The following is a 15,018-nucleotide window of genomic DNA, read 5'->3' on the forward strand; positions in this document are numbered from 1 at the left end:
GGAATGCCAATAAATATTCCAACCTCCCAATTTAGCGCCCTTAAAAACTTTAACATTTACATGGTCTATGGATTCGTCTCACCTCAAATCCTTATTCTCCAACTATATCCCACTTCTACTCAGATTAGGAAGAATGCTTAGGGCTCGGAAGAATGCTTAGGCTCTGGAAATCTTATATCAATTTCTTAGGAAGAATCCCGGCCATTAGGATGACTATTCTCCCCAAATTATTGTACCTAGTCAGAGCACTTCCCATTAGGATAAATAAAAATGTTATAACCAAATTCCAGAATTAATTTTATAGATGTGTTTGGCTAAATTCTCACCCCCGCTTCTTCAAAATGGTAATATATATGTCACAACATAATGGAGGCTTCGGCCTCCCTGATTTTTGGCTTTACTACCTAGCCCGACGGTTTTCACAAATCACACAATGGTATATTCCAAACTCAAGTGTTATCTGGGTCAAATTAAAAAGGAGGTTTGATTATCCCATTCTCACTCCCGGGACTTTTGTGGTCTAAGGGAGTCTTGCCTAATAAAATTGCCTCGCAAAATCATCTGGTACTTCAGTCCCTACAACTTTGGAGATTATATAAAAAAAAACTGATTGACCTCAGATACTCCACCCAAAGCAACATTCTTGGGGGACCCGAGATTTCCTCTGGGACTGTACAGTACAGATCATTTTTACTGGTGGATAAAGAACGACCTTACATTTCTATATAAATTCATCAATAAACTTTACCTTCACTACTTAATCCTCAATTCAAGCATAATATCATACCCCACATAATAAACACTGTAAATGTTTATTAATCAGACACTTTTACAATACTCATTTTAAAATAGTAGATCTAGAACCGCCTACATTCTATAAAAATATCGGTTTAAAAACCCCTAGGGGAAAAGGACTAATATTAGAGATTTATTGTAATCTCATAAATGCAAGAAAAACTTCCTTACATGTTAAAATGGGAAACCGCATGTAACATAACTTTCTCTACAGAAGAATGGAACAAAAAATATCAACCTTTGCAAATGCACTAGATCTCTTTCGATAAGGGACACAGCAGTCAAGCGCTTCACAGGACAGTACTACACCCCCAAATTACATGCCATATTTCCATTGGTTCCCTTAACATGTTTCAGAGGGTGCCCTACTCCCGGCTCCTTTTCACACATCTTCTGGAAATGTGATCAAGTTTCCCACATTTGGTGCCAGTTGGAAAACTGTGCATCCGAAATCTCTGGTAATCCGATTAGTCTTGCATTGACCAATTGTCTATTCTTTAATACTATCCCACAGTCATCTATTCCGCAAATGAGACTGATCCACACCATCAGTGTCTCCATACTCTGGCAAATAGCATCACACTGGAAGTTCCCCTCTGTTCCTATTATACAACTGAATCATAATCATTCAGAGATTCTTTTATCCTTTGGACATTTAGGGAAGGTTCGCTTAAATCCCCCCGTCATTTAACGGAATTATGAGATTCCATAATTATCCTTGTCTTTTATTAATCTATAGTTTCCGGTAATGTACACATCAACTCTTTATTGCAAACTTGCTATTTTACTTTAATAATGCATTAGGGCTTATGATTCTGCATTCTAATATCACAATATATTAAGTCTACTGTATTGCATTTACTTGTACTGCCTTTGTTACCCTTAGGCTACATTCACACCTGAGCGGAGCGTTTTCGCGCGGTTTTTACAGGCGTTTTTGGATTGAATAGAGACCAATGGAAAACGCCTGTAATCTGCCCAAAAAGAAGCTCATGTACTTTGAGCGTTGGGCTTTTTGCTCACAGCGTCAAAACGCTCAGATGTGAACAGGGGCCATTGAAATGAATAGGATTTGTCTTGTTGGGCGTTTTGAGAGCTGATCCTAGAGCAGAAAAACTCCCCAAAAACTCCCCAAAACGCCTACATGTGAACGGAGCCTTAATAAAAAGTTTGTAAACAAAAAAAAAAAAGAAAAGGGTGAAAGTGATTCAGTGGCAAAGTATGTATCCTGATCTGAACCCAATAGAAACACCTATGCAGAATTCTCAAGAGACAAGTTGAGCATCACTTTCCATCCAGCATTCAGGCTGTAAAAGAGGTCGTTCTTGAAGAATGGAAAGAAAGACATTGCAATAGGTCGCCAACTTGTTCATTCCATGCCTAGAAGACTTGGTGCTGTCCTAAATCATGGAGGTCATACAAAATACTATATGTAGTAGTTTTTATTGTGGGGTGTATTCATTTTTGCATCAATTTTAGTATAACTGAAGATTTTGTAATCTGTTATAATATTAACCTTACTTTCATGTAATGAGCTAAACGAATGTTCTATTAAACTCAATGTTCTCAAAATTTTGGAAATTATTCTTGTGTTAAGATATCAATTAAAATCTTACTTTTCAAGAGGGCTGTGTTCATTTATGGTGAGCACAGTACATACAGTTCCTTTAATAAGTTACCCTTGACATTTTCCATATTTTCTCATGTTACAACCAAAAATGTAAATGTAAGTTATTGGGATTTTATGTAATAGACCAACACAAAGTGGAACATAATTGTGAAGTGGAAGGAAAAAATGATAAATGGTTTTTAAAAGGATTTTAAAAAAAATATCTGAAATGGGTGGCGTGCATTTGTATTCAGCCCACTTTTACTTATCGTAAAATCCTTTTCTCTGAAGTTCATTGACAGATGCACCTTCATATGTTCTTGACCACTTTGTTATGCTGTCCCCTACAGGAGTAGGACATTAGGCAAGAAAAAGCTTTCGCCACGCCTATGGGGCTGTCCCTGCAGGAGTGAGCCCACACCCACACACTCTGCTACAGCCCTCAGTTTCGATGCAAGCAGTGTTTAGAAGACAACCCCATTCCACTCATAATTAGAGGGGCAGGTGCTGCGTCTGTCAACGAACTTCAGAGAAAAAGATTTTATGGTGTCTATCGTTCATTGACAGACGCAGCTTCATATCTTCTTGACCATTGGGATGTCCCAAATAAGTATTAGCATGAGGGTGGGAAAATATAACGCAAAGAACAACGCAATTTTCCAAGGCTAAACATAGCCAACCAGGTAACAAGGATCTCAACCAGGAACAACTGGAGCCACCTAGAAAATGGAACCACCTACAAAAAACATACACCCTCAAAAGAGAAAAAAAAAGTTCTCTTTAGACAGCAGCCTTCAAAACCTTGAGGCCAAAGGGGCATCCGAAGATGCCAATACATCTACATTGTAGAATTTTGTGAACGTGTGCACCGATAACGAAGCTGCCGCCTTGCAAACTTGCATCACTGACGCCTGATGGCAAAAAGCTCAAGGAGGCCCTCAGTGCTCTAGTAGAATGCACCTTCACCGGGAAAGAAGGAACCTGACCCTTTAGTGAATAAGCCTGAACCATCGTCTGTCTGCCTGATCTATCTTGATATGGTCGCAGCAGTTGCGGCAAAATTTCTTGAAAGATTCAGTAGCCGCCAGGTAAACACCAATTGGCCGAACCACATCCAAAGAATGCAAAGCAAATTCCTTGGGATGCTTGGGCTTAACACAGAGTGAAGGCATCACAATGCCTTCATTCAAATGGGAATCAGAAACCATCTTCGGAAGAAAGGACTGTTTAGGTCGAAGTACCACTTTATCTCTGTGGACCACCAGATAAGGTTAACGGCAAGACAACGTTGCAAATTCAGACACCCTGCGGGCAGAAGTGATGCAACCTTCTGGAGATAATGTAAGCAGGAGGATCTCCCTAATATTCTCAAAAGGTTCCCAAAAAAGACCGAAGTCCCAGCAGGGAACTAGGTCGTACTCCTAAACTAGGCAGAAACAAACTGAGGGCTGTAGCAAAGCATGTGGGGTTATGCATGCAGGAACAGCCCCATAGGCGTGGTGAAAGCTTTTTCCTGTCTAGTGTCCTACTCCTGTAGAGGACAGCATAACCCAATGGTCAAGAAGATAGATATGAAGCTGCTTCTGTAAATGAACGATAGAGAAATGGAAACAGTATGGCCCAACTGCAAAACAATCGCCTGCTAGGTAACTTGAAGTCCTGCCCTCCATCCGGAGCTGTACTGCCTCCGATTTCAGCCTCATGCCTCCCGTCGTCCATGCGGAGCTTGAGGAGGATGACACCAGTGAGGGTGGCTTAACGGGCTCCTAAATGGCAGGACCGTGGCCGGTCCGAATAGAACAGTGACTCAGACTGGGGCGCGGACCGGGGGCTGCCATTTAGTGATGCCTGGTTTAGATCAAAGCATGTTGATTTCATGTGCTTGAATGGCCCAGTCAAAGTCCAGACCTAAATCCAATTGAGAATCTGTGAACAGCAATTTTTAAGTCTTGCCACAGACCCACTATAGCCAATCTGACAGAGCTTGAGCTAAAGAAGAATGGGCAAAAATGTAACTCTCTAGATGTGCTAAGCTGGTAGAGACATACCCAAAAAAGACTTGCAGCTGTAATTGCAGCAAAAGGTGGTTCTACAAAGAATTGACTAAGGGAGGCTGAATACAAATGCACGTCCCACTTTTCACATTGTGATTTGTAAAAAAAATTGGAAAAACCAATTATATTCCTTCTACTTCACAATTATGTGCCACTTTGCGTTGGTCCATCACAAAAAATTCTAATAAAATACATTTTTTTTTTACATTGCCTTAACATTTTTTTTTACATTAAGTTTTTGGTTGTAACATGACAAAATATGGAAATTAAAGGAACACTTTTTAATCACAGCAGTAAAGCATCAAGTCAATTAAACTCCTGGGATATTGATATGGTCAGTTAAGTTGCATAGGGGGTTGTTGATGAGATTTAGCTGCTTTGGTGTTAATAAAATTAACAGGTGAACTAGATGGGCAACAATTAGATGACCTCCAATACAGGAATGGTTTTACAAGAGGCGGCCACTAAAAAAAAATTTTTACCTACTCCTCTTTTCTGGCAGTTTTTCATTGGTTTTGCATTTTGGCTAGGGTCAGTGTTACTACTGGTAGCATGAGTTGATACCTGGACTCTATAGGAGGTTGCATAGGCAGTCCAACTCCTCTCGGATGGCACATCAAGACGTGGCATTGCCAGGTTTGCTGTGTCTCCCAGTAGAGTCTCAAGAGCAGGGAGGGGATTCCAGGAGACCGGCAGTTATAGTCTGGGAGAGCTGGACAGGGCCGTAAAAGGTCCTTAACCCATCACCAGGACTGGTATCTGCTCCCTTGTGCAAGAAGGAACAGAATGAGCACTGCCAGAGCCCTACAAAATGACCTCAAACAGGCCACTGGTGTGAAGGTCTCTGAAGAATCAGAAACAGACTTCATGAGGGTGGCATGAGGGCCATACTTCCTCTAGTGGGCCATATGCTCACTGCTTGGCACCGTGCAGCTCGAATGGCATTTGCCATTGAACACCAGAATTGGCAGATCCGCCACTGGCACCCTGTGCTTTTAACAGATGAGAGCAGGATTACCCTGAGCACATGTGGCAGACGTAAAAGGGGCTAAAGAAGCCATGGAGAACATTATGCAGCCTGCAAGACCGGTTTGGTGGGTCAGTGATGGTCTGGAAAGGCATTTCCATGGAGGGATGCACAGACTTCTACAGGCTACACGATGGCACCCTGACTGACATTAGATATTGTGATGAAATCCTTGAACCCAATGTCTGACCCTACGATGGTGCAGTGGGTCCTGGGTTCCTCCTGGTGCACAAAATGTCCGGCCTCATGTTGTGAGTGTATGCAGCCAGTTCCTGGAGGATGCAGGAATTTATACTATTGGAAGCCCCCCCCCCCCCCCACGTGCGCGCCTGACCTAAATCAAATAGAACACCTCTAGGACATTATGTTTCGGCCCATCCTACTCCGCCAGGTTGCACCTCAGTCTGTTCAGGAGCTCAGTGATGCTCTGGTCAAAATCTGGGAGGAAATACCCCAGGACACCATACATCGTCTCAGAAGACGTTTATCAGGCATGCGTACAAGCATGTGGGAGCCATACAAACTATGGAGTACCATTTTAAGTTGCTGCAATCAAATTTCAGCAAAATGGACTAGCCTGCTACATCATTTTTTCGCTTTGATTTTTGGGGTGTCTTTGAATTCGGTCCTTTGTAGGTTGATAACTTTCATTTCCATCAAATGATGTGGCACCTTTTCGTTCCTAACACATTACTCAGTCCAGATCAGTATAGAGATCTATCATGATATTTTTCCCCATTGAGATCTGATGTGTTTTTAAAGTGTTCCTTTAATTTTTTTAAGCAATATATAGAATTTTTTATTTTTTTTTTTAACACACACGATAAGTGTTGCTCACCCAGTTATATGCACTGGTCAAGTCTACACTTTATAGTGAATTGAATTTAGGTTTTACTCATTAAAAAATGTTTATCTGCACTGTCCTCTGTTGGTTTTAGATTTTAGTTTTGTAAGACCCTGTTTGTGTATGGCCTACTCCCCCCCCCCCTTCCCCACCTTTATTTTTTTTGGTACATTGTGCAATTCCAATACAAGTTCCGACGATGACACACTGGACATAGATTTGCGGTGTTAAAATAATGATATAAGCTCTGATATTTTGAAACAGAAGTAATGGACTTCAGGGCAACATCTGTCAGAAAGATGTCGGGGATAGACTGATAGTCTGCAAAAAGTACAGGGATTAGACTGCTGAGGACTGGGGTGAAGTCATTTTCTCTGATGAACCCCCTTTCAGATTGTTTGGAGCATCCGGAAAAAACCTTGTCTGGAGAAGAAAAGACGAAAGCTACCATCAGTCCCGTGTCATGCCAAAAGTAAAGACCATTCATGTGTGGGGTTGCTTCTCAGCCAAGGGAGTGGGCTCAATCAATTTTGGGAAAGAAATTGGCTACACATCCGGCAGTCCAATAGATTTATTGAAACATGTGTAGAGCTGCCACCAAGACAAGAACAGACCATGGAAAGGTTGACATGTTTCACACTGAAGTTTTGAAGAAGCACGTTGTCCATGTGAAACGAGTCAAACTTTTCATGATCTGTGTCCTTGTCCTGGTGGCAGTTTTTTTTTTTTTTTTTTAAACAGTGAGTTTATTAAACAAAACAAAAAAAGATCAAAAGTTTTACAACATGTGCAAGAACTGTGCATTTACAATACAGGCATGGCATAAGAACAGTCTACAGAAACGGTGGTAACAACCCATCATGGCAGACCAACAAGGCAGGTGGTGGTAGAGAGTGGACAAGAAAGTTTCAAGTGGCACAATACGGGGATCAGTTGCAAGTGTCTGATCTCTGTAACCAACGGTCCCATATTTTATTGAATTTTGCGGGGTTACCCCTGTGCTTATACATAAGTCTATGATAAGGCAAGATGCCATTCACCTCACCCACCCACTCATTCAGCTCAGGGGGGTGTTCTCGCATCCATTTCCTAGCGATCAGTTTTCTGGCTAAGAAGAGCAAGGTGTGCAGGAAGGAGAGAAGGGCTTTGGGTAAATCTTCGTCTGGGTAAACCCCCAGAAGGCACTGCTTAGGGTCTATTGCACTGGGGAACCCATTTTGTCATGGGAGGAAATCTATCACCTGTTTCCAGTAGCCCTGGACAACAGGGCAACTCCAGAGTAAGTGGAAGAAAGTACCTATTGTCGCGCGACACATCGGGCAAGTAGGGGATACTTCAGGCCGGTACCTGGACAGTCTCAAGGGAGTGATGCATGTTCGGTGCAGTATAAATAATTGTGTAAGTCGGTCAGAGAGTTCAGGGGATACCTTCCTACACGCCTCGAGGGCATCATCCCATTCCTCATCATCCATGTTTCCCACATCCACCTCCCATTTAGGTTTAACAGTATACGCCAGAGCAGTGGAGGAAGGCGTGTGCAGCTCCGCATAGAAGATAGAGATCAAATGATGCGGGTCTGTGCTTTTGACAATTTCAAGAACAGAAAGGGGTTCTACAGAAGGAGGCACAGGTTGAAATTGAGCGTGGAATGCATGTCTCATCTGGTAATACCGAATTAGCATATGGGGCGGTAGCGAGTGGGTGTCAGTCAGGTCTGCAAATGTGCTCAGGCTCAACCCCCGAAGAATATGCAATAGGAAAAGACCCCCCTGCCACTCCACTGCATCCGGCAGAGAGTGGAACTCGGGCAGGGCAGCGTTATGCCACAGGGGGGTGTGAGCATTGAAGGGCGAGTGGTGCAGTTTAGCCATCACTACTTCCCAGATCCTGCCGTAGTGGTACAGCAGTGAGTCAGGGGTCCCCGTATCCACATTACCTCTCACCCCCCTGAGGATAACCGTTAAGGGGTCACCCGATTGGTGGGACGAGCCGGGACACAGAAGCAGAAGGAAGCGTTGTCTATCTACTTTATCCACATGAAACAGCTGTGACAGCTGTGCAGCCAGGTAGTACAGATTGAGATCCGGTAATGCTACCCCCCCCTAAATTAGAAGGGTTCTTGAGCTTGCGCCAGGAAAGTCTGTGCCTGCTCTGTCCCCAAACAAATGGTTTAAGCAATGATTCCATTTGCTTGAAGATTCGCAAAGGGAGATATATCGGGGAATGCCAAAGGACATAAATAATCTTAGGAAGGAGGACCATTTTGATGAGATTAACCCTGCCCATAACTCCCAGGGGTAATTTGGCCCATACCTGGGTTTTGGATTTAATGAGCGCATAAAGGGGTTGGATGTTATCTGTCATGTAATCCGAGAGTTGGAGGTCGCCAAGACATCCAAATATTGTATCCGCGGGGCCCGCTGCAGAGTAGAGATTGAAGGGGAACTAGGGGGGAGGGGGTGGTCTATAGGAAGAATCTGGGACTTGTCCCAGTTAATCTGAAGGCCTGAGAATCTGCCAAATTGTTTAATGAGGGACAGGGCGCGGTCAGTGAGTCGTCGGGGTCCGCCAGGTACAGAAGAGTGTCATCCGCATTCATACTGATTTTTTCAGTTAAGGGGCCCATCTGCAGTCCGTGGATTGCAGGGTCATTCCGAATAGCGATGACAAGGGGCTCAGCTGCTAGTGCATATAGCAAGGGGGAGAGGGCATCCCTGTCTCGTCCCTCTGGTAAGTGGGAATTCAGCAGAGGCCCTGCCATTGGCTAGGACTCGTGCGACCGGTGCATCATATAGCAGCTGGACCCACTTGACAAAAGCGAGGCCCAAACCCATAGCGAGCCAAGCACTCCCAAAGAAAAAGCCACTCCACAGAGTCAAACGCCTTGGCCGTGTCCAGTGTGACCACCACCCTTGTGCTTGAGTTCTCATGCCTAGCTTGGAGGTTCATCCATAATCTGCGGAGGTTAAACGAGGTATTTTTCCCCGGCATAAAGCCGGTTTGGTCCTCGTGTATCAAGGAGAGAATCATCTGGTTAAGTCGGATAGAGAGGATTTTAGCAAGAATTTTGACATCTACTTGCAATAATGAAATGGGGCGATAGGATTCTGGGAACAGGGGATCCTTGCCCGGTTTAGGGATCAGGACTATCAGTGCTTCCCGCATAGAGGTGGGTAGCGCGGAATCCTCAAAAATGGAATTAAATAATGCTAGGAGTTTGGGCACGAGAAACTCAGTAGTGGGCATAGAACTCTATGGGGAGCCCGTCTGTTCACGGGGATTTGGATCTAGGGAACCCGGACACGGCCTCAGCAATCTCCTCCTCCGTGAACGGAGCCTCCAACAGCGCTGTCTGTTCCTCTGTCAGTACGGGAAAGTCCACCCGGTCTAGCAATGCGTGCATGTCGGTGGGGTCAGCAGGGGCTTGGTTCGTGTAAAAAGTACTAATAACGCCCGGAAACGCTGCGCCACCTCACGCGAGTCAGATATAGTGGCACCGTTTTCAGTCTGAAGAGTAATTACTACGGGGGGTCCATCCTCACAGTGCACTAAGTATGCCAAAAGCCTCCCAGCCCTTTCCACAAGCTCATATATCTTTGTTTCTGAAAAAATATTTTGGATTTGGTCTGTTCGTGTTCAATCTGAGTAACCTCCCTTGTCAGCTGTTGAAGACGGGAAGCTTTTGAGGAAGTGGGGTCCCTCAGAAAGTCCGCCTTGGCCGAACGGAGTTCGGCCTCAGCGCGGTGGATTGTAGGTGTGAACGGACATGAAGTTTATAGGCCTGGTGGCAGTTTTACATGTTTTTACACCTGTTCTCAGGATTACACCTCTCACCTGGAGCAGCGAATTGGCCTCTGTTTTCTTTCACTCCTAATTTTGCCTAACAAAGCCATGAATAATGGTACAAAAACATCCTCTGAAAGCAACTTTTCCCAACCATCCAAGAACAGTTTGGTGACAAACAATGCCATTTCTAGCATGATGGAGCACACTGCCATAAGGCAAGTGATAACTAAGTTGGGGGAACAAAACATTAAAATTTTGGGTCCACGGTCAGGAAAATCCATAGACCTAAATCCCATTGAGAAATTGTGGTCAATCCTTAAGAGGCAAGTGAACAAAAAAACCCCAATGATTCTAACTCCAAGGATTGATTATGCAAGAATGGGCTGCAATCAATCAGGATGTGGCCCAAAAGTTGATTGACAGCATGCCAGGGCGAATTGCAGAGGTCTTGAAAAAGAAGGGTCAACACTGTAAATATTGACTCTTTGCATAAACTTAATGTAATTGTCAAAAAAAGCCTTTGACACTTACGAAATGATTAATTATACTTCAGTATACCATAGTAACATCTGACAAAAAATCCTAAAAATACTCAAACAGCAGAATTTGTGAATCTTCGATAACGTCATCTCTGACGAAACACGTCAGTTCACCCTCATTAGCGTCCAGAAGGTCCGGGCGAGCGAAGCCGTCCGGCCGGCTGCTGCTATTCCTCTCCCTTGCCGTTTTTTCTTCTCTGCATTGTAACTGTGATTCTTTTTTAATTCAAATAAATTGTGGGATTTTATGCTATTGGCGCCCCCTCTTTTATTCCATGATCGGATTGTCCACTGTATCCTGAGCCTCCAATTGCTGCCACATAGGTCTTCCATTCCTGTATACACCAGCCATTGTTATTCACCTATCTTTTATCATCTGGTAAGGTTATTTAGGACTTATGGTGATACAGCTTCAGCATGCTTGGGATCCTTGCATTTCTTTATGGGCGTTTTTGATAGAGCTATCTGGTAAGCTGCATTCCTATTGGTGGAGGTGTCTGTCCACATAATTTCACAATATTATTCAGCTTGTTATTTTCTGCTTTTGGTAAGAAGTACCTTATCGGCTTGGTTAGTGGTGGTTTCTCATTTTTTTCACCTCATTTTTCACCTTATTTTTCACATCATTAATTCAATTTTATTGGCACTTTTACGCCCACTGGATTCTTTGGTGACTCATATCCTCATAAAGTGCTATTTTTTCCTTTATTATCCTATATTTGTATTTTGGTTTTACGCTATGGCGTTCTCACTTCTATTCCACATATAACCATACCATTGAGGGGGATCAGTCTGGTCTGTGAGATCTATCATGTATAGCCCTTGCCGAATCTCTGGAATTTGTGTTCTCATTTGGCACGTTTTTATCGGTTTCTGGTAAGCCTTCCATCCATACGGATATTCTACAAGTTACCTTTACAATATCTGGCCTCTATGGACTATTCAATCATTATCTGACACAATTTTATTATTGTCTGATCACCTTTAGCGCGACTTATTATTTGTCTTTGGGGTGTTAGTCACACTGAAGTCGCTGCTTTTATACATTTTTTGTTGGATTAGCGCAGTGGTTTCTTTTAATTTGAATCTTAATTTGTGTCATTCTCAAAACATTTGGCCACAGCTGTACTTTGAAGTGCACTTAGTATCTTTTTACTGATTTCTAAAAAAATAAAAGTATAAGTAGGGTCTCAGCAAAGGTGCAAGATTACAAGATCAGTTGAGCTACAAATGAGAAACTTTTACTGTATGACATAGTTCTGCCAGAGATTAGCAAGTCAGCACTATAAGGGATTTGTAGGACAGAGCAGGTGCAGAGCAGGTCACATAGGATGCCCCAGGCTGCTGGGATTCCATTACAGAGGCTGTAGTAAGAGCTCATATTACCTTATAGCAGTGTTCGACAAACCCCGGTCGCCATGGCGACCAGAAACCGCGTCCTGGCTCCTGATTTGCCGCCAGCCCACTCTCTGACTGATCAGCTCAGAGTGTCAGGCAGCTGATGCTTCGCTCTCCCCCTCCGTGTTTTCACTGGAGCCGTGCAGTAATCTGAAGTCCGGCTGTGAGTAGCATGAGAGGGGAGGGGCCGGCCTCCTCTCCTCTGCCAGAGTAAGGTCCGTTCCTGAATGGCTGCTCTCTGAGCTCTCCTATGCTGCCCGTAGCGTCCTTATCAGGCTGGCCTTCCTCCCCCAGAGCGCACAGTAGTTCAGACCTTGGAGAAGAGTGAGGAGGAGGAGGAGGGGGACCCGGTAGCCTGTGTGGCCTTTACCTGACCCTGCAGGCAGACTGTCACTACTGTGGGGGGAGAGTTGTGGTGGAGGATAGAGCACGGGGGCTGCCTGTGTGTGTTCTATGTCCATGCTGTGACACACTGAGCCGCTGTTCTCATAGTGCAAAGTTGTTTAAGGTGTGCTGTGAGGTGGAGGAGGGGAGATGAGGCTGGCATGCTTTAAAATTATCTTTTTATGTCCTGATAAAGCCCTGTGTATTATCAACAATCACCACAGGGGGACACACAGGCAGGAAGTAGCTGCAAAGAGGCAACAGAAGATCAGCAGCGCTGGGATACTTCTTTCATCCTTTTCTGTGTTTTAGTTAAATGTCACAAAGGCTTTATTTAGATGTGCAGTTGGGTGGTAAGCATGTGCTGTAAAGACATGTTTTTGCCACCCACCAACAGCCACCCTTAATCTACAATAGGCAGCAGATGAGGGTATTTTATTTGCCGCAGTCATGATGCATTCGCATAAAAGGAGTTTCCCCTATAACAGGTTTTTAATGTCATTCTTTCTGTTCAGCCCATAACCTTGATGTAATGCGTTACATTGGAGTTATTGACTGACCGCTCTGCTGTAAGTTATGCCCCATACACACGTGCAGATTATCTGCAGACTTACCTTTTCTATGTAGTGCAAGGGCCTGCCGGATTGCATACAAATTGAAAGTGTTTAGGTTTGACCTCATATTATTTGGTTTTGGTAAGGCTGGCCATACACTATACAATTTTCTTGTTCAACTTTTCTTTAGATTTACCAAAACCATATAATAGGAGGTCAAATCTAAACACTTTCAATGTGTATGCAATCAGGCAGGCCCTTGCACTACATAGTTGAAGGTAAATCTAAAGGAAAATGAATAGGAAAATTGTATAGTGTATGGCCAGCCTAAGTCTGCAGACAAAAGTCTGCAGATAATCTGCACGTGTGTATGGGGCATTAGAGTTAGGGGGCGCAAATTACTTGCCCTGACAACCCATGCTACCCAAAAAAAACTGGCTCCTAACTTTTTTAGCTGGCTCCTAGATTCATAGCAAATTTGTCAAGCCCTGCCTTATAGTGTACAATAACCTGTCACCTCTGAGAACTGAACCTCATAGTGTCAGTTCTATCAACTCTTTAACCTTACAACTTAAAGGCAGGCAAGAGACAAGGACCTCCCAATCTGTACTGGCTGTAGGGCTTTCAATAACTGATCAGTGGAACCTTAGACTTTCCAAAACAATGCTACATACAGAGATGTGCATGTCCCCAAGTTCTGGTGTCTAACAAGACAACATTCTAGAACTATGCATTGTTCAGTTTTTAAAGCCCCCAGGGAGAAATTCTTATTTTTAAATCCAAGTAGGATACATTACACTTTGTATAGTCCAGTATTACACTCACCCGGAGAAGCAGTTATCATACCTTTTCTGGTGTTCTCGGTTACATCAACCCCAAATTGAATAATGTCTCCCGAAAGGATCTCACATGGTGGACTTTCCTCAGACCCCCGACTCAATCTCTGGCTGTTGATGAATGTACCATTACTACTTTTAGTGTCTTGAAGGTAGAACTGCAAGAGAAGAAAGAAAGACATTCAACAACGAGCCAGGCAGATTAGTGAATTTTTAGCAGTCCTTGAAAGGGGCTGCAACAAAATAAAACTTTTTTTTTTTTTTAACGCAAAGTTTCAAGAACATGTAAATGCAATTTGTAAAACTTGAATGTTTCAAAAACCATTAATAATTATAAATCCACAGCTATCATTACAACAATAGCTAGTGATCTGGTCATGAAGGTCCTTCATCAAGCACTTCCTGTTATAGGGTGGCAACGCTCTGCTCCAGTCCCCCAATTGCATTCCTAGGTTATCTCCCGGAAAAAAGCATTTTCAAATGGGATAACAGGTCACTGCCTAGACATGATCCATTCTTGTCACTATCAGGCAACCCATTCTGAGAAATGTCATTGTCCTGTTGTGCTGTACATGCTTGTAGATATCAAGTGGCTGGAATATGGCTGCATGAAATCAGCAGTGTCCATAAGCAATCAAGGATGAGAGGTAGAGGAGTACGGTGTTAAGAAAAAGGGAAATAGCAACTGTTTTGTTACACCACTCCAATCTTCATATTCTCTTGTCAAATCCAGCACTTTATCTCGAACTTAATGCAACATAATTTTGCCTGAGCAGAGGGCATTGTTGGAGCCCCCACCACAATGTAGAAGAGTGAAGGGGAAGAGTCCAAACCAAGAAAAGGATATTATTACAGCTCTTTTCAGTGAAATCTCCACTCCAAGAAGGGAAAGAAAGAAATGACGCCCATAGTTGGCGGCACCATGACAACAAAAATAAAAAAAAGCTTTTTTTTTTCCTTTTTTTTTTTTAAATTACAGAAACAGGACAGAGCAAAAAGAAATTAAGTACCACTTGAGTTTTTAAAGTTGAACACCACTCATAACGAGAAGTTCTGCTTGTTTGCATTCTCTCCCCCCTCCACATTAGGCACTTTTTGGTAGCAGCGGGTACCTGGTTTTGACAGTGCCCCATGTGATCTGAGATGGAAGTTAAGCCCCCCCCCCCCCCCCCCCCCCAGGACACATCACAGG

At 43.5% G+C, this 15,018-nt stretch overlaps 1 protein-coding gene across 6 annotated transcripts in view; it reads right to left on the bottom strand.

Moving 5' to 3' along the window:
- The window catches only part of SLMAP (sarcolemma associated protein), a 301,840-nt gene that overhangs the window by 184,978 nt on the left and 101,844 nt on the right, over positions 1–15,018 (bottom strand). For all 6 annotated transcript variants that reach the window (XM_082265558.1, XM_082265562.1, XM_082265559.1 and 3 more), the window contains exon 2: positions 13,837–13,984. In XM_082265558.1, coding sequence (XP_082121684.1) covers positions 13,837–13,984 — 148 coding nt within the window. The remainder of the gene's footprint in view (positions 1–13,836; positions 13,985–15,018) is intronic.

Source organism: Pelophylax lessonae (genome assembly GCF_965119305.1).
Source record: "Pelophylax lessonae genome assembly, chromosome: 8".
In the NCBI taxonomy this organism is placed as follows: Eukaryota; Metazoa; Chordata; class Amphibia; order Anura; family Ranidae; genus Pelophylax; species Pelophylax lessonae.